This window comes from Coturnix japonica, chromosome 1, assembly GCF_001577835.2.
Source record: "Coturnix japonica isolate 7356 chromosome 1, Coturnix japonica 2.1, whole genome shotgun sequence".
Classification (NCBI taxonomy): domain Eukaryota; kingdom Metazoa; phylum Chordata; class Aves; order Galliformes; family Phasianidae; genus Coturnix; species Coturnix japonica.
The window spans coordinates 68,392,354-68,417,381 of NC_029516.1; the positions used below are offsets into that span (position 1 = coordinate 68,392,354).

At 43.9% G+C, this 25,028-nt stretch overlaps 3 protein-coding genes across 8 annotated transcripts; 1 reads left to right on the forward strand and 2 right to left on the reverse strand.

Moving 5' to 3' along the window:
• Positions 1-103: 103 nt before the first annotated feature.
• On the reverse strand, positions 104-3,372 carry RHNO1 (RAD9-HUS1-RAD1 interacting nuclear orphan 1). 2 transcript variants are annotated; one of them, XM_015871820.2, is made up of 3 exons: positions 3,133-3,372; positions 2,271-2,534; positions 104-858 (listed from the first exon to the last, which is right to left on the reverse strand). In XM_015871820.2, the coding sequence occupies exons 2-3, from the start codon at positions 2,436-2,438 to the stop codon at positions 217-219; spliced, it is 810 nt and encodes a 269-aa protein (XP_015727306.1). In that variant the 5' UTR covers positions 2,439-2,534; positions 3,133-3,372; the 3' UTR covers positions 104-216. The 2 variants fall into 2 exon arrangements, with proteins under 2 accessions (XP_015727306.1, XP_032302672.1); XM_032446781.1 differs by having other exon boundaries at positions 3,117-3,372.
• An 80-nt stretch (positions 3,373-3,452) lies between these two features.
• Positions 3,453-14,909, forward strand: FOXM1 (forkhead box M1). Of its 5 annotated transcripts, none has more exons than XM_015871696.1 (10): positions 3,453-3,566; positions 4,717-5,310; positions 6,427-6,575; positions 6,777-6,986; positions 7,400-7,528; positions 7,679-7,762; positions 8,083-8,124; positions 9,033-9,111; positions 9,577-9,758; positions 10,672-14,909. In XM_015871696.1, exons 2-10 carry the CDS (start codon positions 4,764-4,766, stop codon positions 11,725-11,727), a joined length of 2,478 nt encoding a protein of 825 aa, XP_015727182.1. In that variant the 5' UTR covers positions 3,453-3,566; positions 4,717-4,763; the 3' UTR covers positions 11,728-14,909. The 5 variants fall into 5 exon arrangements, with proteins under 5 accessions (XP_015727182.1, XP_015727191.1, XP_015727209.1 ...); XM_015871705.1 differs by having other exon boundaries at positions 9,036-9,111; XM_015871723.1 differs by lacking the exon at positions 7,679-7,762 and having other exon boundaries at positions 9,036-9,111.
• Positions 14,910-16,668: 1,759 nt separating this feature from the next.
• On the reverse strand, positions 16,669-24,340 carry ITFG2 (integrin alpha FG-GAP repeat containing 2). The gene is made up of 12 exons (XM_015871832.2): positions 24,180-24,340; positions 24,003-24,098; positions 23,523-23,564; positions 21,960-22,128; positions 21,488-21,627; positions 20,962-21,110; positions 20,706-20,800; positions 19,617-19,670; positions 18,684-18,775; positions 18,358-18,475; positions 17,614-17,787; positions 16,669-17,457 (listed from the first exon to the last, which is right to left on the reverse strand). Exons 1-12 carry the CDS (start codon positions 24,273-24,275, stop codon positions 17,300-17,302), a joined length of 1,383 nt encoding a protein of 460 aa, XP_015727318.1. The 5' UTR covers positions 24,276-24,340; the 3' UTR covers positions 16,669-17,299.
• Between the last annotated feature and the right edge of the window lie 688 nt (positions 24,341-25,028).

The window sequence follows — 25,028 nt, forward strand, 5'->3', positions numbered from 1 at the left end:
GCGAGGAAGCTCAGTCAAAAGTAAAATCACACCACTCCCCCCCTGAGAATAAAGTGCATCCTACGCGTCGCTACCACTTCCCAATAGAACTAAGATGCCCCAGCACAATGTATGGCTTCGTTTATTACCCCTCTTTGCTCTTTTCAAGGACTTTCTGTGTTTGTATTAGACCATATTTATATTGTGTGTGAAATGGCTGTTTTGCCAAACCAAAAGTCAGCCTGGCTTCTTGAGTTCAAGGTCTGCCTTCACCAGTATGTCAGCAGTGCTCAGCTTCCCTCTGTCTCTCAGGTACTTAAGGAGATGAGGCCGATGTCTCCAGGTCACCTTTATTCCATAGTCACGCTCAGGAGTATCCGTAACCAGTGTTGCTGCCAATTGCTCGCTCCCACAGTGGTTGACACTGGACACCAACTCAGCACAACTACTGCTTTGTGGCAGAACGCTGCTACCTGTCCAGTTCTTTAAAGAAGGCAACTGTGGCATCCCCATATCTAGTGGACTGAAGACTTCTGGCTCTGTAGGCTGAGAAACAGGTAATGATGGTGTTTCACTATAGTTCTCAGTACCATTCACCTGGATGTTGGCTTTTGATCCTATCCCTTTCTTGCACTGGCCGTGAGAATGCTGTGTGTTCTTTCCTGCGTGACTCAGCACATCCGTGGAGCGGACTGCACGTTCTTCTGAATTCTCAAAATTTAAAGGAGGAAATTTGCAGGCCACAGATCTCCGACAAGCTCTCTCTGCATGAAGCAAGCCAGAGCTGGCATCCTGATTCTGAGGCTTGTGAGAACCACGTTGCTTCTTCTGACACACTCTCAGAACCAATGACTTAGTTGTTTCAAATTGGGGGCACACCTGAAGACATAAGAAGAAAAAAAAAAAAACAAAAAACCAAAATGGTATTTTTCTCCAGAGGAACACCAACCTTATTCTACTCCCCCACCCATCCCATCTTTCCTCAGTGTGTTGATTAAATGGGTAAGCTGGCCTGCAGCAAAGCAAACTAGTTGTTATCCAAGCTGGTAAGCAGGAAACACCTCTGAACTTCAAAGTTCTGTTCTATCACTTTGATAAGCGAGTGGAGTACAAGTGAACTATTATGGCCCAAATATTCCTGAGCAACTATAGCTACAAATGGGAGTAATATGAAGATAATGTTCATTAGGCCTTCAAAATATTCCCCCAAAACATGCTTTCCTCAAACAGTTACTCTACAACACAAAGATTAACAGATGACCACAAAGTCAATTCTACTAAAATCAGCTTTCTGTCAAAGCTCAATAACCTATACTTCATTGAAAGACTTTGGGCACTTACTCAAGACTTGCAAATCCTTCTTTTTACAGTAGTCTTTATCTTCTGGGGTTTCAAAAGTCAGTCAAAACAGTCCTAGAGCATCCCAACCTGGATATCATTATGACAACCACAAACCCCTTTTAGCCTTCTCAGGTTTCTACACATTCCCTCAAAAACTAAGTGCAAGCTAATTATGGGTACTGACTATATACTGTACACCTGAACTGACTGAACCAAAGCCATTCTTTAGACAATCATGGCTCATGTTTCCAGTAATTGTATCCTAGCACAAACTGTACACAAGTGAACAACTGACCTGGACTTCCTTTTCAGAGAACATAGCACATAGGCTTTACCAGGAGCCTAACAGTCAAGAGGGTCTGAAAGAGCAGAAACCTCAATCTGAGTAGGAACTCAGTTGCCAGTGAAACCAAGTGATATCCATCCATAGAGAACAGTTCAGGGAGTTGTAAACCTACCAGTATGTTCTAACATCTAATAGCTTCAGTGCTATTGACTTCAGAGAAATCACTGGATATTTAGAACAAAGGACAACGTGGTTATTTGAAGCTCTTCCAAACAAAAAGCACACTTTATCACAGCAATTCTTTCATGCAGCATTTCAGAAGCCATAGCACTAACTTACCTATATATAAAAATTACATGGTAAATCTTTCAATTGCCATAGAAAGAAAGCTTCTTCCTCACCAGAATTAGATTTTCAGAAGACAAATAGAAACCACAGTCTGTATACACTATAGTTTTATGCCTTCAAATACCCAGGATTTTATTTTTTATATTTGAACATAAAAAAACTCATATGCACTTATTTATGCTTTAGGCATCTATAATGAATTCAGGTCCATGCTGTTGATTTTCATTATCAGGATACAAAACTTTCTGTTGAGATGTGAGAGAAACTTAAAAACCTGTTTTTGCAAGACACAGAGAAACTGATAACGTATACCAACCCAGGCAGCAAAGGTGTTGTGGTCTACAGGCTTTGTAGAAACACATACTGGATTTTCAGCCACACACAGTGGAGTTTCACAGCAACGGATGGGTGCCTCCCACTGACTCTCAATGAATACCAGCTCTGCCTTTCTAGTCTTCCGGGTACGGTTCTTTTTGGGAGGCATCAGACAATAAGATAAAACCGCTTTGAAACCTCATGATGCTCACTAGTACCAATTGGAGGAGGAGGAAAGCACTTTGATGCTCAAGCACCCTCAAATCTGTAGAAAATAAATAAAAGGAAATGGACTTGAACAATTATTTAGAAACCTCAGATAAAGACTTTGAACAAAACACTAGTACAATAACATGCAGATCTCCATATAGACTGTTACCTACCAGTAGTTTTTATATCTTTTATCAGATTCCAGGCAGATTTAGCATATATATATATATATATATATATATAGTAGAATGAGTAATTAAGTGCTTCAAAGCTTCATGAAGGCACAACCAAACATGTGATGGTAAACAGCCACACTGAGTTGCATAACAAACTTTATAACACAAAGTAGTTGTAGAGCAGGTACGTGTTACTTGGCTGGCTGGGTGCAGGGGGTTAACTCCTTCCTAGCCTGCACACCAAAAGGAGGTAAACATCTCTATTTATCAGGGGAATACATGCATATTCATGGTACGAGGATATTTTTCCATGTAGAAGCAGATTGACACTGGTGAGAAAATACCATGCAAGAAGTACATTTTCTTATTCAATATATAAAGCTACATAATAACCGCTTGCTACATATTATCAAAACAACTGACCAGCCCCCTTAACATGCCAGAAGATTTAGAGACACAACCTTATTATCCACCAACCAGTGAAGTCCAGATGCTCTTGGAGGTCTCTGTGAAGGCAGCTGGAGCCACGCTTTCCTCCCGGTAACACACAGCGATGAAGAGTCAAACCACAGAAGAGTCAAACCTGGCTGTAGGGTTGGAGCCTCACAGTCTCAGCTCGGATAACTCCTCTCGAAGCGGATAACGACCCTTAAATTAAGAGTATTTACAGGTGACCACAGCCCCACCGTGCTCAGCACCCACCCCATATAGTACATACCCATCAGCCCGCCCGGCTCGGCCCCGCCCGCCGCTGCGTTTCACTGGCCCGGAGCTCCACGTGATGGCAAGAAACCGCTGAGCGCCAAATTCAAACAGGGAACCGATGGCGATGGCGGGGGGTGGATCCGAGCCGGGCTGCAGGTGGTGAAGCTGGATCTTCCTTGCGCCTCTTCTGCTCGCCTGGGGAGGGGGTGAGTTGGGACCGAAGCTCGGCGTTCATTCCTTGTTGTACTGCGCTCTCCCGTTGTTTGGGCTTTCCCTGTGAGGAGCTGCGTGGCCCGGTGAGGTCTGAGAGTCCGGGAAGTGAGGGTTGTGGTTTACAGCGGGTGACGTAGGTTTGAGGGGATACTTGCTTCGTTCTTCAGTATCACGAGCTCTTTTGCTTCGTTCTCATCGCTTTATAGAGCTGTGAGCACCTTCCTGCTGCTGAAAACAGCTTTTGGCCTGTTTAGGAAGTTTCTGGCCTTCAGCTGCTGAGCAGCCTCTGGCCCCAGTGCTTCCTGCTCATAGAGAGCTCATCTAATGGGTGTTTGCCACTGTGTGTCTTTCCAGGTGATTCTTACTGTACCTGCATTTGTCCTCCACTCCTTTCTACTTTTCTGTTTCCCACGTCTTATACCAGCACTTAAATCCATTTTTGGTCAGGCTGTGTTCTGTTGCTTACAGCAGATTGCTATGTCTGTATTCTGGTTTCTCATCCCTCCAGCTTACTGGCTGATGCTGGTCAAGTAATTTCCCAGCTAAGTCTTAGCATCCCTCATACAGGTAGACATCCAGACGGGTCTTGAATATCTCCAGAGAAGGAGACTCCAGAACACCCCTGAGAAGGCTATTCCAGCGCTCTGACAGTGAACAAGTCTTTCTTTCTATTAGTATAGAACTTCCTGTTGTTCCAGTTTCTGCCTATTGTCCGTTGTTACATTGTTGCTTGCCACTGAGGCGTCTGCCCCCATCAATTTCACTCCTTCACTTTAGATATTTATAAAGAGTTATGAGATCCCCTTTCAGCCTTCTCTTCTCTAGACTGGAGAGTCCCAGGTCTCTCATCCTTTAGATATACATGCTTTCCTTGTTATTAGATACATAATGACATTCAACTTCTGATGCAAGTATTTACTCTGCGAATCCTGCTTCCACAAGCTGTTGATAAAGAGGTGAACTGTATTTTCCTGTAGCCTAGTCAACCTTATTATAAGCTTTCATTTTTGTTTTTCTTTCTCTGTTTTTTAGCAGCGTGGGGATTGCTGAGAATATAAGTGCTGTGAAAGACCTGTGGTGTGTTTGTTGACCTTTTTTATCTATTCCTACTGTCTGCACTCATATTGTGTTTTTGTTTTGCAGGACTTGTTCCTCTCATTTTCAATGGAGAGTGACTGTACAGATAAATAATGAGGACCAGCCCTTGCAGGCCCTTAATTCTCAAAAGAAGGAAACTGACCCTTCTACAGAAGGAGGCATCCAGTACTTCAGGAAGAGATGAGAACAGCGGTCACGATGAAAATGCACCTAAGCAGGAACATAGCCAGGAGTACCAAAATGACAGCCAATGCAAAGACAAAACAGGCTGTGGCCTGCAGAAATTCCCAGAGGGAATAAAGATAATGAACCATCCTACCATGCCCAACACGCAAGTGGTGGCCATCCCTGCAAATGCGGATATCCAGAGCATCATAGAGGCCCTGACAGCAAAAGGAAAAGAATGTGGCAACAATGGGCCCAATAAGTTCATTCTCATTAGCACTGGGGGAACTTCTCGTTCAACAGGTTTGGTGCTATCACAGCACCTTCCCTCAGTGGAGGAACCTGGCACAGTGGCTAGGACTGCAAACAGTCAAGTAAGGGAGAAGAATACATCACAGATACCTGATCCTGCAGGAGGATCAATGGCCTGGCATTCAGGAACTGATTCTGCGTTTGCACAGAAGCAGGAGAACAGTAAGTAACCCTTACACTTTTCTTGTTCTGAAGGATAAAGATACGCAAATTGGGACGATAAGCGTAGTACTTGAATCTCGGTATGCAGTAGTGGAAGTCGTTAAATTAATTACAAATTAATTTACAAATGTAAATTAATTACAAATAAGTAGCTGTGGATATGTAATGGAATTTGAGGGATCTTGGTGGATATACTTTGAAAGAAACAGTCCTGGCACTTGAAAAAAGGCAAAAAAAGCAAAAATTTGGTACCGGATAAAAAGAAGTGGGGTTAGTTGGAGGGAATTCTGGTCTAGAATAACAAAATATGAGGCAAAGGAATCATGAATGGAGTCACTCCATTATCAGCGCTCCAGTATCAGCATGAAGTACCTTAGTCAGTCAATGACAAAAGGGGCACAGGCCTTTGAAAGAAAAATAATTCCAACTGTTTCCTTCTTGGCTGTCTCTTGAAGCTGATGGGCAAATGTTAGAAATGGGACTGATTTTTACTTTGACTTGCTTCTCAGATCTCATTTGTATTTGGAATTTAAAACTGCTCTGTAGATTTGGGCTGTGGTAAATCTTATCCCACAGGCTAATGCTGTTTAAGAGGAACCCATAGATAGTTCCAGTAGCTGTATTACTGAGAACAACCCCACCATAAACAATACAACATTAGATTAGTTTTCTATTGTTGCTGTTCAGAAACCATGGAGACTTTTTGATTGCTACTTGGGTTGTGTGTAAGTCTTACTGTTGGAGTTTATGCCACCTTCCTTGACTTTTGTTTATTTAATTAATCCTTTAGCTAAAAATGCTTGAATACTCAAAGTACTGGAGTCAACACTGTCCTGTTTTGGCTGAGAACAATCGTTTGGTTTGAATATTGTGATATGTTTGTTTGTTTTAGTTTTTGTTCTGTCTTTAACGTTACAGCTTTTTTTCAGGAATTGGGCAGATACACATTCAATCAGTAATTCAAGGTAAATACACAAGAAGGCTGAACTTTGCAATACCATCTTGTTCCTACCCTGACACAGGGATATCTATGTTAGTACTTTCTTTTTGGCACTTGAGGTGAAGGAAGAGGGTTACTTGTAAATAAGCAGAGTTTTGGGCTTATTTTTCCAACAGGCAGTGGCGACACAGTGAGCTCTGTGCTGGATAATAGTCTCACTAACATCCAGTGGCTGGGGAAGATGAGAACTGAAGGACTAACTCCCTGTTCTGTGAAACAAGGCATGGAGAAGGAGAACCAGATCCCTCTGCAGGAAAGAATGAAGGTAATTAGGAGAGGACAACAGTGTAAGCTAAAACTTTTGATGAGGATGAAATCAGTCTGGATTTGAAGACTTATGAGAGCTAGATATGATGATTTCCAAATAATCTGAGAACTCCCTTTATCAATTTGAATAGCAGTGCATGGAATATCCAACCCTTGTCAACTATTGAAGCACTCATATATTGTTTCTTCTGTCTCTCAGACTGAAGAAGATTCTGCTGCTGTTGCCGTTCCCTCCTCTTCTTCCTCATGGCAGGATTCAGTGTCAGAACGACCTCCATACTCCTACATGGCTATGATCCAGTTTGCCATCAACAGCACTGAGAGGAGGCGTATGACTCTGAAAGACATCTATACCTGGATTGAGGATCATTTCCCATATTTTAAGCATGTGGCTAAGCCAGGTTGGAAGGTAATAAGCAGGCCCTCAAGTTCCAGCGGGCCACAGGGTGATGCTATCATAAGCCTTGCAGTTGAAAATGAAAAGTTGTTTCCCAGCCTACAGAGCAAGATAGAAATGAGTTTAAAACCCCACCCAAATATCCTCTCCTTCCAAATATTCCATATTTGAGTATTTTTATTCTTTTTCTCATTCCATTTCAGCAAGATGGTGGGATGTTTGATCACTTAAGAATGAGGATCTTAGGAGTAAAGAGAATAAGAGACTTAACAGTAGAGTTGGCTGGGCTTGCAGTGAATAGGAAGGTCCACTTTGGGCTTTGCAATGGAATCTCTCTGTCAGAACAGTCATGTTTGAGATAGGCCTTACTGTGCTGATAATAAAAATGCTGTTTTTCAACTTCCTCCTTATTCCTTTTCCCACAGAATTCTATTCGGCATAACCTGTCCCTCCATGACATGTTTGTCCGTGAGACATCTGCTAACGGTAAAATCTCATTCTGGACTATTCACCCTGATGCCAACCGTTGCCTAACATTGGACCAAGTGTTTAAGGTGAATGCTTCATTCAAAAAAATGGGACAGCCTATCCAGTCCCTAAATGCCACACTAAACAAATGCACCTTAATCTGAAAGGAAAGTTAATCTTCTTGGGCATCAGCCTCTAAGTAGATGCTAAATTCAGTTGCTTCTTCTGAAAAATAGATGATGTCTGTGTTTGGAGGAAAAAAGAAAAGGGTGCTGTGGCTTTTGCTGCTGGAGCTTCTTTGGGATGCATTCATTCTTCAGGTATCATGCCAAACGTTTGACCTGTTTCCATAGGACTGCTGCAAACGTCTAATGCAAAGCTTTCCATTGAATTAGACCAGCATTTCCTCTTTTGTTTGACTAGGCACTTACAGGATGGAATTGTTGTATCCCAGCTGGAAATTTAGGAGATCTTTCAGATTTATTTTTTTTAAGATGTGTTTAGTCTCTTCTGCGTTTTGTGCATTGGGAGGGCAGATTCATTCTCTGGTTTGCTCAGATTATGCAAGATTGATTTGTCCCTTTTTATTGATGGTAACTTCCTCTTATTTTTCTCCTTCTCACTGCCTCGCTGCCACTAGCCGCTGGACTTGGGGTCAACATCGTCTGAGCACTCTGAATCAGTAAGACTCTGGCCTGGATCTTGGGCTTCCAATCTCCTCTTGCTAGTCACTGAAAGAAAGGATAAGAGATTTGGGGAGGGGGACGGAATCACTGTTGCACGTGATCATACAGCTCTGTGCACGTCCATTTTTGGGGAAAGGAGTCAAGCTAATTACCTTTAAGCTATATGTCCTTTCTACAGCTGGCAAGAGTTGTGCAGTTTTGAGCAACTAGAAGTCTACTGCTAAAATAGGCTGCAGTGGGCATTGAGTTTTCTGAGACTTCAGAGGGAGCTGAGACAGAGGGTTCAGGTACAATCTTCGTCTCTGTGGAGGCAGCCCCAACCTGTTCTGAGTCTCAGAATCAGGGAGAATGGGATCTCTCTGTGCTCCTTTTTAACTTTTGGAAACCAGCTGCACTGTGAATCTTAGAATCTTAGAAGCATAAACCTGTTTGCTGCCTCTTGAACTCAGCAGTTTTAACAATGATGGATTTTCAATGAATTAATCAGACGCTATTTGTCACCACTACAGCCCTGGGCCTCATTCCTTCTGCTTAGACCATTGGCTCCTCCAGTGCCTCTGCTTGATTTTCAGGTCTATGGTTTGTATAGAGATAAAATACACAAATGTATGGTAATCACATTTCTGCACTGAGGACACCCGAACAAGGTCAGCTCTACAGCAGTCTGTGGTTGGAGTAGTTCTGCTGTACTGTTTCTGTTTCTGTGTGGATTTTAAGTAGCTGGCCTTGAGCTGGCGTGGCTGTAGGACAGCAAGTATTACAGAGATACCACCTAGCGCTCATGCTGACTCTAACTATGTATTAGCTTAGTACAGGCTTGTGATTTGCAGTTCTAAACAAGGCAGCAGAACAAAGATGAGTTCTTCTATTCTTCTCTCTTTTTCTTATTTCACAATGCTTACAGCAGCAAAAGCAACACGTTGCAGATCCCCAGAAGACCATGGGAAGCAACAGTAGCAGCAAAACCGAACCCCAGAGTGCACGTGAGTGTCTACTTCAGGCTAGACTGAAATGAATCATTCCCATAAATTCCAGGTGCTTTCACAGATTTCCATAGGAATAAAAATAGTAATTGTTATCCAGATTTGTCTGCTTTATGGTTTCCTACAGCTGCTCCCATCCCTCAGCTATGGAGCTGGAAGTAGTGTCACTGTCTCTGAAAGAGGATGTGATAGAAAGATGGAGGGAATTCGGTGCTCAAACTGAGTGACAACAGAGCTTGCCCCAGTCTGAGGTCTAGGATCTGTATGCAGGGCTGTATTTTGCTCTTTGTCAGGGCTTCTGCCCTGGGATTTGTATCCTCAAAACTAGCAAAGAAAGCAAATGACAGTAATTGATGAAATTGTTACCTGGGAGAATTTAGAAGCGCTTCCTGTTAGGTGTCTGGTTCTCTGTGTGTACTGAAAGAAGGATAGAAGGCTAGCAAATCTATTCTTTTTCCCTTCCAGGACGGAAGATGAAGCCTTTGCTTCCTCGGATCAACTCCTACCTTGTTCCAATCCAGTTTCCAATGAGTCAGCCTCTTATCTTGCAGCCTTCTTTGAAGGTTCCTCTACCTGCGGCACAGGGAACATCCCAAAACAGCTCAGAGACCTTCCAGAGCAATAAACGTGTGCGCATTGCTCCAAAGGTTGTTTGTTGTTTTCTTTTTGTTTTTTCCCTTCTTTGTAGGGAGCTGGTGGAATGGGTGTTTGTGTTTTGTATGGTTTGTTTTCTCCATAGCTATTTTCTTCCCTGGACTGTTTTTCACATGGTTCCTTTATGTATCTTTACTGGGTCCTCCAAGCCTGTAAGCTTCTGGCTAGGTGACGGTTCTTGCTTTTCCTTTTCTGTCTCTAGTGTGACTATACCTGCTAGTTGATTTGCTGTATGTATGTTACTTTAATTCACTAGAGGAGTGAGTGTTCTGGATTGCATGGTCAAGACCATGTTTCTTTCCTGCTCCGATGAGAAGAAATAGGATTAGGGGAAACAGCTTTCTTCTGCCCCTTAAGCACTCAGATATATTGATATCAGACACTTAGGCATTGTTAGGCTTCATCTTGTTCCATTCTTTTTAACATTGATCCTGTTTTCCTTTATGCATCTGTTAATTTATATTCTCTCCTGCTATGATTTCTTTTCCCACGTATTTTATTTTTGATAACATTTTAATTCATTTATTTTTCCTTGGTTTCTGTGAAATATAACCTCATTCTTTCTGTTATTACAGACATAAATAGTGTAAGGAGAATCAAATACAGAAGTGTTCAGCTATCTGTCCTAGAAGTTGCTCATAGCAGCAGCACTCTGAAGCATGTAACTCCCTGCCAATTTGCTAAAATTTTACCCATTATGAATTGTAGACTTGTCTGTGTCAATTTCAAAGGCAGATCAATGTCTAGCTGTTGTTATTGCTACCTCTTTATGAAGGTCCTCCTTTCACTTGTTCTTCTGTCCTTAGCTGCTAGTCTGCTAGTCTTTCTTTTCTGTCTTCCATTGTCATTTGCATGTTGAGTGGTTAAGATTCCTGTTTACTGACTGTGTATTTATTTCTTTTGTAGATGTCTCTCTCTTTTGAAGAGTCGTCCTCTTTACCCATGGCTGCGGTCAAGGAGGCGAGCCAATGTGATGAAGGATTATTTTCCCCAACACATTCTCTGAAGGAGACCAACTGTCAGACTGGTGAGGAACCATCTTTCCCTGAGGCACTCGCTATTAAGGAGGAGGAAGGCTCACAGCTGGGAGACTGGCTGTCCCCTTTTGCTTCAACCATAACTGTAAAGGAAGAGTCAGACTTGTTTGTCCCTGTCTCAGCCGCGACAGAGAAGAAATGTTTCACTGTGCTGAAGTCACCATCTAAGGGTGTTTCTGACTCACTAGTTATAAAGAGATGTGATAGGCGGGAAATGAGCAGATCCAGAAGGAAACAGCGCCTAGCACTGCCTTGCTCAGAAGAGCCTGTCCTTATCTTTCAGGAGAGCAATGAATTTGATCCTTTACAGTTAGGAGCAGACCTCCCCTTACTGCAGGAAGACCAGCCTCTAGAGAACGTATCACAGCTGAGATGCCTCCAGGGTGAAGAGGGACCTTTTAAAACACCAGTCAAAGAGATGTTCAGCAAATTGCCAGTTTCTTCGACTCCCTGCAAAGTCCCAGCAACTACTACTACTACCCCCCCGACAGGGGGCCTTGACCCCTGGAAGTCTGCATTGTCAGCCAAGAGAGGTAATGAGCTGGATTTCAGTCCGGTGAGAACCCTTCAGCTGCCATTCACACCCTTCCAGGAGAACCAGGACTTGCTGGATTTTAACAGCACCCCCCTTAAAAATCCTCTCCCTGAGTCCTCTTGGGAACTGCTCAATACAGAATCCAATGACACAGTGCACAGCCCCCTCACGAGCTCTCCATCTCTTATTCACAAATCTGCTAAGCAGTTGCCCCTTGAACTGCCAGCCTCTGGTTTTACTGAAAACCGATCACTCATGGAGGGCCTGATTTTGGACACCATGAATGACAGTTTGAGCAAAATCCTTTTAGATATCAGCTTTCCTGGTCTTGAGGATGAAAACTTAGGAACAGACATTAGTTGGTCTCAGCTTATACCTGAAATGAAGTAAACTGTACAGAAGCCTGAATTTGGCTTATTTGGATTTAAAAGAAAGCACCCTCCTTTTCTGAGATCTGTTCGTGTAGTCAAAAGCAGATACTCTTTTTAGACAGTTCTTTCATTCATGGGAATACTGATTCCTGCTAAGCTGGGAAACAGGCCTGTTGGCTGCTATGAGCTGCCTTTTTGAGCTGCAATGGACTATTTATCCATGTCAAAGTAGAACCTCTCTAATCCGGTGCTAGAGTGGAGAGTCCCTGGAGAGGGGTTATCAGGAAAGCATCTAGATAGGCCCTGAACAGCTCTGGCTAATCGAGGCATTAAAGAAATGGGTACACTCCTCAACCATGTCCAATAGGAAAGGCTCTGAGCACTTCCTCCTTCTCTGGCCTTACTTTCTTTTACTTTGTTCTCATCTTATTTAGCCTCTTCTGTTTAGGTTTAATGGCTTCAAGCCCCTTACATTCCTTAAATTACTAGCTCTTTATTATAACGGTAACTTTATTCTTGTAGAGTTATTAGGGGAATATTTGAGTTGGTAAAAGGATTTAGCTTAGCATCCGTATGTTCTGCTTGCCCTGTATTCATCTAGATGAGATCCCCAAACACCATTTTCTTTTTATCCAAAAACACATTGGCCTTGAAAGTTGCCCAAACATAAATCTGAAAAAATCATCTATATATGATTGAGTGGCTAGTCAAGCTAAACAGAAATTATTAACTGGATTGCAGCATAAAATCTTGGTTCAGTTTTCCTTCTCAGCTCTTCTTTCCTTCCTAGGCTGGAATGGAGAAGACCTGTAACTCTTTTGGTTCCGTAGTCCTATTAATATGTGTGTAGAGGTCTTGGTATAGCCACATATTTCTAAGAAATACTCCATACACGGGTGCTGCTTTGTGAGAAAGGGCTGTTCATAAAATAGTTTCAGTAGCAGGCCAAGCAACCACAGCCACGATCTGGGCAAACTTCTTTTAATGTGTCAGTATTTACAAGACATCAATAGAAACACCTTGCCTCAGAAGTTTCCTCAAATCTTAGTGATCATTCTTGGTACTGTGCCCATGACAGCCCCTGCAAGTCTCTTGCTGCCTGACGTCAATGAGTTGTCCCGAGATTTTTCTCTTACCTTAGACAACGTAACTTCTTGAAATCTTTGTCCTACCTGAAGCACTGAGGGTAGGAATGAAACCTTTTTAAGCAGTCACAGAGTATGAAAATATATAAGAAATCAAAAAGGAACAGAGAGGCCAAGCATGTACTTCAGGCTTTTCACCCACTGCTGTATCACAAGAAGCTCCACTAGAGATGCTGAGGTAAAGTGTGTTAAGTTGAATCCTCTGTTTTGGAGTTCAGGATATACCTAATGTGAGTCTGATGCTCTCAGGTCCCATGCTGGCCAGCATCCCCTGGTTAATCACCACCACCTTTGCTCAGTTCCATCAAAATTCATTCTTCGTTAATCTGTGTAGCTTACTGAAGTAATATTGATACAGCAACCACAGTAGTGATGACATACAGTATTATATAGCAATTGGCAAATGAAGGCATCTCCTAAACTGATGCCTTCTATTTTATTATGCTGGCCCATGATGTCTGAGGCAGATGTTGGTGGTGTGGCAGTAGAGGCTGAACCTTCCCACTAATACTCCATTCCATGTTGTTGCTGTGCGGCAGATGGCAGCTTAGGGGCAGAATGGCGTCAGATGTGTGAGTGCGTATGAAGCAAAGATGTGGAATTGAATTCCTCCGTGCAGAAGAAATGGCATCAGTTGACATTGGTCGCTTCCTGAGTGTTTATAAATAACAAGCAGTGCATGGTAGCGCAGTGAAGCGGTGGATGGTGCGTTTCAGTGGTGATAGTGGCAGCGGGTCATCTCAGCAGGTGCTGATTTCTCACAAGTGCAGCGCTCTCGTTTGTGGCTGGCAAAGCTGCACAGCTAATGGTAGTGACTGCACTGCAAATACTGTTTGGTAGTTCTGTCACATCCTGGGCTCTTTGTGTCTGTTGTATTTTCCATGGAAATAAATAGGAGGCGTTACTCTTTAACTCTCAGTGCACTGCATGATGTTATGATGTGGAATACCGATAACAAAACATCATAGAACCATGATGTAGGAGCTATGATATACCCAGTCAGTGCCGTGCTCTTTGGCCCAGGTGCCATGAGTCTTTTTCATAAAGGAGTCCAGTTGTCTAAGTTAGTTCTTTCTTGGGTGCCTTTAGCAGTCCAGATCTTCCTGAACCACGTCAGTTTTGGTAGCCTGGTTCACCTGCTGTATATTTTCATGTTCAGTGGCCTAACTTGGATACATGAGCATCTGCTTGACATGCTTTTACAACCAAGCTTTCTATTCCTTTCTGTGCATGCAGCAACATTGGAAGGCCATCTGAATGGCTTTCACCTCTGAACACTGGCTTGATTCACTTTCTCTTTCAGCAGTTTCCTGAGACATGCAAGAAAACCAAGACACTGTATCTCTGAGAGTAATGTTCAAACGCTTCATGAACTTCCTTCAGTCGTCTTTTCTCTAGGCTGAACAAAGTGACCTCAGCCACTGCTCACATATCTTGCTTTCTAGACCCTTCTCTATCTTCATAGCTTTCCTTTGGATTCTCTCCAATGTTTTTATGTCCTTCTTATATGGTGTTGCTCACAACTGAACACAGAGCTCAAGGTGAGGCCATACCTGCACAAAGGGGGACAGTCCTCTCTAGAGTAGCTGTTGCTGCCCTTATCTAGCTAGCAATGCTGTTCCTGATGCACTCCAGGTAAGGATGGCCCTTTTGGCTGTCAGTGCATACTGTTGACTCAGATTCAACTTGCTGTCACCCACAGATCCCTTTACACAGGGCTGCTCTCCAGCCCTTTGTCCACTCATCTATATTAATATATATCTACTGTTGCACCATTCCAAGTTCAGAGTTGCAAGATTAAGAGCACTTGACAATGGGCTAGTAACAGACATTGTATGCAAGTATAACAGAGCTGTGGAAGTGTAATGAGACAACAGTGGTAGAAGACTGTGAGCCTCAGATGCTCAACCAACGGGTGCCAGGAGAGGCTTTACACGCGTCAGACCCAGGATGTATAATGGAATGGATTTCACTGACTAGTTGTGCAATTTCTGGCTTGTCAGTAGGGGGTGCGCGCCCATCATTGCAATAATGAATAAACTGCTCTTCACAGAGATGTTTGCCTGATTAGAAATGTTTGATCTTAAGCGTGTTTCTCACACTGGGAAGAAGCAATCCTTGTTGTACATACAGACTGGGGAATGAGATGAAAAAGATGGAGGGGTATCGGTTGGCTGCAAATTGAACAGTGTACCCAGGCATTATAATGGGGCACAAAACTGCACCTAGTATAGGAGCAGGTCATACAATGAGAAGGGTTGGGTGTTGTTATATAGCAACTCACATAGATGGAAATATACTAACTAAACCATTTCCATCAAAAAAGCCTGATGTCTGAGATTAGTAAAAACAAGGTCCAAAATCCCACTAACTTTATGTTTTTACTGCTTTTTTATTTTATTTCCTGTCTTAATAAAAATATCAAACATAAAAATGTTTTGTAACTTACATACGTTAGCTACGTTATATAATGGCTGCAGATGACACCAAGCTGGGAGGAAGTGTCTATCTGCTTGGGTTGAGGCCAACTGTATGAGCCTTAACTAGACCAAGTGCCAGGTACTGTGCTTTGATCACAATAACTCCATGCTTTGCTACAGGCTTGGGTTAGAGTGACTGGAAATCTACATGGAGGAAAAGGATCTGGAGGTGTTGCCAGCCAGCCAAACACGAGCCAGCAGAATGCCCAGGCAGCCAAGAAGGCCCACAGCATCCTGGCTTGTGTAAGAAATAGTGTAGCCACTGGGGCTAGAGTGGTGATTGTCCCTTTGTACTTAGCACTGCTAAGTCTGCGCCTTGAGAATATGGAGTAAGCACTTGAATTTTTTCAGTGTGTTATTTATTAGCTGAATGTATTTTATTTTCTGAACTGAATGACATCTTTGGGAGGAGGCACAGGAATGAGGACCTGGGACATCTCCATGCAAAGCTGTGAGCATGAGGCATCAAAGAGGAATCTGCTCCAGGAGACCAGACAGACTCTGTGGTCTGGACAGACTTCCATAAGGAAGCATGACAAGCCAGGGAGAATTACAGGATTTCTTACTGACTTCATAGAATCATAGACTCACAGGTTTGGAAAGGACCTGCAATATCATCTAGTCCAACCATCCTCCCATTACTGTTGCTACCACAAGCCACTAAATCATATCTCATAGCCCCTCATCCAGATGCCTCCTGAACACTGCCAGGGATGGCGATTCCACCACCTCCCTGGGCAGCCATCCCAGTGCCTGACCACTCTCCGAGATAAAAAAGTTCTTTCTTTTGTCTAATCTAAACCTCCTCTGGTACAACTTGGAGCCATTTCCTCAGGTCCTGTTTGTTGCCTGGGAAATGAGGCCAAGCCCCTCCTCATCTTCACTGCTTGCATTTCTTCCTTGCTCTGGCAGCTTTGCTGCTTACCTTTTCTCTGTTGTGGAGTATAACTACTGAAGGATGGAGATCTAAAAACACTTCCTAAAACAGCAGCTGGGTCTGGATGGTGCACGCATCATGAGCAGTGAGTGTACCCCTCCTGGTGGCCGTGGGATGAAGGCTCATCATCTTCCTTGTGAAGGCTCGTAGTCTTCCTCACTGAACTTTCAACCCTGTGGGAAGGGTAGCCCCTGAACCAGTTCTAACTTCGATTATTCATACAGACTGGATCCAGTCTGATGTCAAAGGAGCTCCTAAGAAAGTCATTAACAGTGCTCTGAATTAGTGCTGTTGCATTTCTTGATCGAAGTGGTACTTTCAGCTCCCTTTTTTCTTGTATCACCAATACAGTAGAACACACTTCTCCCTGACAGTTTAAAAAGTAAGTCCAATTGCCATGACCTGTAAAATGAGTTTTAATGATTCATGGTTAAAGCTGTTCAGCAGTGTTGGGAAAATGTTGCTCAGACAGATTTGCCCAATTATCTTAATTCCAAGAGGAGACAGAGTAGAGTCTTCAGCTTTCTTTATTCAAAGAAAGGGAGAGTCCATGGGACTCAGCACCTCAAAAGTCGCTGCCTCTTTTTTATCCTTCTTTCTGATGCGTTGTCCCTCCTTTCCTCATTGGCTGAAGTACTCGGAGGTTACAGATGTCCTGGCCCACCCAATATACATTACTCCTTGTATGTGACCTTGTATGTGGCCTGCAAGTTATACCCTAAGCAGGTGTGGTCGCATTCCTGACCTCACACACGAGGTTAATACTGCTTCACCTGAGATTCTGAGGGAGAAAAGTGAGAATTCTCGCTTGTTCTGGCAATCAGAACAGCAGCTCTAGGTTGCTGGAAACAGAAACCTAAAATTAGAGGGATGCCAATTTACTATGACCTAATTGATAGCCGGTACAGGACTCATCAGCATCAGGAAAGCACAATGCGAATGATGAGAGCTCCAGTCACAGTATCATGCAGGGTGAATGCTCAATTGCAGTCAGCAGACAGTTTCCAATGGGATGGAAGATGCCCACCTCTATGAGTCTTGTAATGGTTTATGGATGACAGTGTGGTGGGCAGAGGAGTCTGTTCCAGCAGGATTCTGACACTGCAGGGCGCTGTTAGGCTGTAGTTTCTCAGGAAAATACAGTGTTTTGTAGATTAGATCTTGGACTGCAGGAACATCACTTTTTTCTACAGGAAAAAAAAAAAAAAGAGACAGACAATTGGCAGGGATTCTCCACAGGTTAAGTAGCCCTTCTCCTCAAGAACTACCTGGAACTCCAGTTGTCCAGCACCAGCCGCTTTTCCTCTCTTATTTCTTGTACATCCCTCACCCCGTGCACTCACCCACACCCAGCTCCTGCAGCAGACTGTCAAATTCTGGGTCATTCTCGAGGATTTTTAACAGGTTGGTGGACTCCATCCTCTCCAGCTGCACATCCCAGTAGATGTAGATCTTCTGATTGAAGCTGACATAAACCAGGCATGGGCTGTTACTTCCTCGTTTGCATGCATATAGGCCTACAAAGAACAGAAGTATGGAAAACCTGGCTACTTCTCAAAATACAGAGAAGGCAAATAGGTAACTTCTCAGGATGAGATAAGAAACACATTAGCAGAGAGCAGTAAGCAGCTTCAAGGGAAGAACAGAAATGGCCTTGGCTGTGCTAAGCCCCTCTGAGACAATTCAGTTGTTTCTAAACAGCCATTAACGTATGTAGCTTGTGGGTCTGCATGCTGCTTTTTACAAGTCGGAGAGGGAGGAATTAGCAAAGTCAAGGCTCAGGCTGGCTCCACAGGAGTCTGTATCTCAAGTGAGAACAGCTTAGAAGGTTGCAAATTAAAAAGCAATGGAGAAGAAAACACTGTAACTAAATCAATCACGGCCATACCCCAGCATCACCCCCACTCATTCTGCTTGTCCCAGATTCCACCAGAGAGAAGACTGGCCGTGTCTCTTCCTGCATAACATACACCCCAGGAAATTACTGCCCGCTGCAGGCAGACAACAGGTCATAGGTTCCCCAGAGGAGAGCAGTGGCTTTTATGCAGCAATGTTGTGAGGGCTGGATTTGCAGTCAAAATCCTCACCTGCACAGAATGCGCTGACATTCTCATCTGCTTGAAATCTGGCAACCGTGCGATTGTGGTCAATGATGTACGTCTGGCCATCCCATGCACAGGCAATTACCTCCTCGTGCCCATTGCCCTGCAGGAATTAGCACAAGACATCAACTACTCCTCCGAGAGGCACTTGTGAATGTATATAAGGGATGTTAGAACCTGCAATAAACAATTTGGATCATTCACATCTGAACCCGTCCCTCAGACGCTGCAATACTGTCTCTGCCCAGAAAAACTATGTTGAACTTTTCTCTTCACCCCTTCACTCTCAGACCTATTCAAATAGTACTCACAGTAACATCCAGCTTCTCCAGTGCAAAGAGCTGGTGATCAACCTGCACTGACCAGAGCAGCTTGTCTGCCCCTTCCATGAGTTTCAACGTCCCTAAAGAGGAAAGAAAAGCAGATTGTCCTGAAAATATTCAAAGGGAACACAACGTCTGCTAACACTGGGCCCTGTGGACTCCTTCAGAATCATGGGCTGCACATGGAGGGGGAGCATAGTACAGATTTCTGGAAGGGACAGAAATTGATGACATTTTCAGCAGTGACAGGAAACAGGAAGGTATAGGGCATCAGCAGGTCTCACATGAGACCATGTAAACTAGAATCCTCTCACCGAGTTCCACAGATCACACAGTCTCAAGAATGCAGGTATCAGCCGAAAATGTACTGGTTAGTAGCATAGAAGTGGCCTCCCAGATGTTAAAACCATTCTAAACATTTACCTCACACCATTTTCCTGTTCTGCATAGGCACTGTGAAAGTACCAGGTAAGGTGCTGGAGACCAGTGGGAGATGCAGATCTGTGAGACAGGAGGTCATGTAACATAAACATGAACCTATCCCACACTGTGCCCTCCAATCTCAGTGAGGCTCATGAAAGAATCGTGGTGTGACTGGAAGCCTTGTCCATTGAGGCAGCTTCACAGTTAAGGCCCAAACAAGATCAGAAACTCCCTAGCAGGACATCATAGGGCAGACAGCATCTGTCCCATACAGGTTAGGCTGCCTATCTGGGAACATAGACACACAGCACCTTGTCTCCATACAGCTGCTTTTTGAACAGAATCCCTCCATTCAGTTCATTAGATTTAGTTTGTTTGAAACCCAGTTTCCTCTTCTCTCAAAATCAAAAGCACTGTGCACTTGTTCCCTACTTATAATTAAAGACAAGCCTTGAGCTTTCTCACAGGTCCTTCTCCCACGACAGTGGTAGAACTTACCATCAAGCGTACATAGGGCAAAGAGACCCGAGCCATTCCCCACATTGGAGCAGCCTGTAAATGCAGAAGAGAATCACAGCTGAAACCTATTTATATGCATTGTTCCTTCCCTCTCCTGAAAAAAATAGATTCCAAATAACAAACTGACCCATACTACCTCCTTTTTTGCCCAGTCTTGAAACTTTGCATTACAGGTATCTACAAGTCTTGCAACCAATCCTACCTCATGCCAGCTTTTATTTATAGGGCACTACTGTCAGTATAAACCCAATAATCCAGTATATTCAGTTTGCATTGATATGGGCATGTCTGGCTCTGGTGACTGCTTCTAGGAGTTTGTTTATGCCATATCTATGCAGGCCTTCTGCAATTCTGGTTGCAGTTAACATCATCATACCCTCTCTAGGTACCCAAGCTTTGAATCTTCTTCTTCCTTGCATTATGGAGCACATGGACAAGGGAGTGTGAAACTTGTATTCACTGTATGTACCAAAACAGCATTCAGCATATTCAGCCAGTTGCATGGGGGGAAGCACTGACAGCATGTAAGAAATGCCTGGATACAAAAGCAGTAGGTTAGGGCTGAGAGAAGCAGGCATCTATAGATAACAGTTGAACAGTATAAACTGAAAGGAGACAAACAACAGCAATACAAACAAAACATGGAAGCAGTCCTGGTGGGGTTGGGATCCACAGGTAAAGGAAGGGCAGGATATAGCTGCTACAGGAACCAAGCACTCAAATGCAAGAAGTAATTAAGAAGGCAGAAGCTGCAGCCATGCAAAAGCAAGGATCTAGTATATCTGCAGGAGCAGAGCTTCATGGACATTCAAGCTGGGTAAAAGCAAGCAAGTGCAGGATGCAGGGAAACTTGTGCTGGGTGAAGAATAACCAAAGAAAGGTCCAAAGTCTGTAAAGAGTCCAAAAACAAATGTTTAGCTGTTCTTTGGAGGCAGACCAACAGGAGATGAGATTCTTCTGTACTAGCATCTAACTCCCAAAGTTTTAATTTTCAGCCACTGGAAATCTGATTTCAGAGAAATCAGAGACAACTGTCGAGGCAGAGAATCCAAACTCCCAACCTCTCACCTCGGCCAATGCTACCAATCAGATGCGTGGAAACATTCTTGTTGTGAATCCGGCCAGATGTTTGGTGGAGAATAACGTCTCGAACAGGGGTTTCTCTAGGGAGAAAAGAGGCAGGCATCAGGAAAGGTTATGTGATCATGCCTGGTGCTGCGCCTCCGAACGATCTGAAGAGCAGAAAGGCAGTGGTGGTGGTGCCTTCTTGTGTCAGGCATCTACAGTAGGATCTCCACATCTACTTCACACAGTCACTGTTCACCTGCTTGGGGAAGAGCTGTCACTCCCCTCCACCACGGGTTGCTGCTCAGAATCCCAGGTGCAGAGCAGAATGGCATAACCGCATCCTGGCTGGGACACCATCATCTCTGGTAAGCCATTAGGGCCTGGGTTCACAGAAAGGCTATCCACCTGTACTGACACGGGATAAACAGAGAGAGTTGAACTGAGAAGCTTACATAACCTAGATGTTTCCTCTGTGCAACTCTGTACCTAAATCTGACTACAGCAGATTTTCTCATAAAAGCTGAGCATGAGCTCAACAAAGCCAGCTACAGTCAAAATATCCAAGTAAAAGGCATCTTCACCTGGTAAAAGCCAGTTAAGAACAGCCTTAGTGGAAAATGTTCTCTAGTCAGGTGAGAGAAGCTAATTGTTTCCCAGAACATACCAGCTTTCCTGCATGCACAGAGCAACAGCTGGGCAAATCTCCTTTCAAGCCATCAAAATAACAAGTACTTGGTTGACATCAGTTCACTGGGATTTCGTGCCTCTTCCTGTGCCCTTACCTGACCTTCCAGCAACCATTTCTTCAGCAGAATCAGCTGCCCACAGACATGGTCTGAATTCTCAGACGAGTCCTCCCAGCGGAAGGCACGCACCACTCTGTCCGTGTAACCTACCACCAGCTCACATTTCCCATCTCCATCTGCAGGGAAACAAGGAGACAGAAGGGCTCTCTTAGGCCTTCAGAACTGCAAAATCCCCAACATCCAGAAACCACAGCACTGGTTAAGAGGCTAAGAGACCATGAAGCAGGATCCTTGAGGATCCCAATCCAATTACAAGAACTCACATTTCAGAAATTTGTTAAAAATTCTTGCTTCTCTCCTCAGGGACTGGACAGTGTTTGTTAAAGCAAATGTTTCAGCTATGTAGTCATTTTCTTCTGTGTGCTCCAAACACTTTCTCTCTCCCCATCACCACTTCATGCCCCAAAATTTCCCTACCCTGAACTCCCATTCTTACTGTCCCACTCACCTATGTCACTGATCAGCATGACCTTAGTGTTGGCAGGAATATGTTGCTTGAACACTGGCTTCTGCTCTTCTGCTAACTCGTGGTGGCCTGAAGTATCTGAGTGTTTTGAAGGGGAAGTCAGATCAAAAAGATGAAACCAACCTTCTGCACTCACTGCCACTGTAAGATTCTAAGAGAGAAAGAGAACAGCCAATTTTTTTCTATTAGAAATTGTAGCAGGGCAAGGGAAGATCAATGACTGCTACAAGAGAACATGAGACTATTTCTGGCCAGATGTCACAGAGTTACCTCTACATCTATGTCCATGACAGAGAGCACAGGCCCAAAGGAAAGAAAAAAAGAGAAGAGGAAAAAGAAAAGTGTTAATCGTTTATGGCCAGTCCGGTCCAGCCCTGTGACTAATGAGGGAGGGCACATGTGGGTCAGTGCCTTGGGAGACAGAAAATGGGGGGGAGATAATAGATGTTTGCTGATGACACCAAGCTGAGTGGTGCAGTTGACACAATTGAAGGAAGAGATGCTGTTCAGGGGGATGTCAACAGTCTCAAAAGATGGGCCTGGGTGAATTTAACGAGGTTCAACATAGCAAAGAGCAACTTTGGTTTTGCACTTAGGTCAGAGGAATCCCAGGCATATATACAGACTGGAAGGAGAAGTCCTTGAGAAAGCCCTGGGGGTCCTGGTGGATTAAAAACTGAATGTGAGCCAGCAGTGTGCTCTTGCGGCTTGGAAAGCAAATGGTATCCTGGGCTCCATCAGAAAAGAGGAGGACAAGAGAGACAGGGAGGAGATTGTCCCACTCTACTCTGCCCTTGTGAGGCTCCATCTGGAGTACTGCATCCAGGTATGGAGCCCCCAATACAAGGAAGACAGAGAGCTGTTGGAGAAGGTCCAGAGGAGGGCTACAAAGATGATCAGAGGGCTGGAGCACCTCCCTGTGAAGACAGGCTGAGGAAGCTGGGCTTGTTCAGCCTGGAAAAAGAAGGCTGTGGGGTGACCTCCTTCTCTAGAGCACAGTATTTTAGGCAGCGTGCCTAAAGCGAGAATTTTTTACTTCTTAGTCATTTGTTTAACTCTCAAAAATAGCAAGGCCCCAGAAGTCATCATATTAGATCTACTAGAATTTGTTTGGAAGTCAAGACTATTCTGTGGCTGTCTTGTTTAGATGACATTAAACACATAATTTAAAGCAGCAGAAGAGCCATGACCTGCAACAGGGCCCAGTACAGTTGGATAAAAGCCATCAAGGAAAGGGAATAGTAAATTATTTATCCTGAAACTTCATGGCACTCAGACAGGAGGATATGCTTATCATTACTGCTTCCTAAAGGCAAGATCTCTTTGCTCATAAGACTTGTATGGTGTTCACAGACAGATGAGATGCAAGTTACACATAAGCACAAGAACAGCTTTAATGGTGTTAAAATTCTGTGCATGAGGGCAGATCCTGGAGAGAAAACACCTACCACCTGTTCTCCTCCACACTCTGGATGGACATGAGCTAAATCTCTTCAGCACTTCGCATTTGCCCTATAAAGATGGGAAAAGTCTGATTGTTCTCACCTTTCCTTTATTGCATACATCTCCCACACCAACACATGTAAGCTGCAAGAGAAAAGAAGATCTTAAGAGTCCATCTTTGAGAGAATGCAACCCAAAGAAGCACTTTTAGATAAACCATTGCCCTACCCCCTCCTCTCCTCACAGTCCCTTGAACTCAAACAGCCTTTTTAATGACAAAAAGAACAGACCAGGACATAAACACATGATCCACACAACTGTCCAGAGCTCTGGGGCAAAATTCTCAGTGCGCAGGAACAGGTTCAAGGTGGGAGAAGCCCCAACATAGTTACTGTGTTTGTTCAGTAATTTGTTCATAATTTTTAGTCCAAAGGGGTTGCTGTAAGCAAGAGGGTCTTATATCACCAAATGAAAGGCATCAGGAGCAGTTCTAGATGGCTTTCATATCCCAAAGCAGTGATGACAATAACATGTACACACACTAGAAGGCTCAATCAGTTAAAAGCTTTGTCAAGAACTGACCATTCCTTGGCAGGATCGTACAGTCCAGGGTTTGCTGTCATCATTTTTGTACACATAGAGTTTCCCGTTGGTGTCTCCTACCACCAGCTCATTCAGCTGCACAAGAGAACTGGGGTTAGTAAGTTGTTGTTCACAACTGAAGAAACAGATCCCACCGCTACCGCCTCACGGCCGCACCGTGTCGTTGTCAGCGTCCCCCAGGCAGATGGCGTGAGGAAAGAGGCTGCCGCTGAACTCCAGAGCCACACGCTGCACGTAGCTGACAGACCGCATCCCATCGGCTACTAGGCCGGGACGACGGGAAGATGGCGGCTGTGCTGGCTCAAATGGATGACGCCAGAGCAGAGGAGGAGCCCAGGCGGCGGGAGAGGCGGGGCGGGACCGCCTATGTGCAGCCCAGAGCAAGTTACCTCACGCCGTGGCCCCAGCGTTTTGCTGCCGTATCAAGAAATGCTTTGTGAAGATGAAATAATTGAACTGACAAAGGGCTGTCACCTCAACAAAACGCTTTTTAAAAAGTTAAGGCTCAAATAGACACTGTTTTAAAAGCTGTTATAAAGTCAGTTTGTCTCATCAAACTATAGCGAAATGAAGAAACAGGAAAAACTATTAGAATTTTGGAGATTAAAGCTGCTAATTTCCAATTTTATGTTTTGGTGAAAGTACTGATGCTACAGATACAGATTCTAATCACCGTTTTTATTAGAGGTATTGATAATCATAGAATTACTCAGGTTGGTAAAGACCTTGAAGATCATTAAGTCCAACCACAGCCTAACCATAGTACCCTAACTCTAACAACCCTCTGCTAAATCATATCCCTGACCACCACATCCAAACGGCTCTTAAACACATCCAGGGATGGTGACTCAACTACCTCTCTGGAGAGCCTATTCCAGTGTTTAACTGCCCTTTCTGTAAGGAAGTGTTTCCTAACGTGGTTGCTTTTAACAAAATGGATGCCACACAAATCATCAAAGCTGTCAATTTCATAAAGCCCAAGAGACTGAATCATGACCAGTTCTA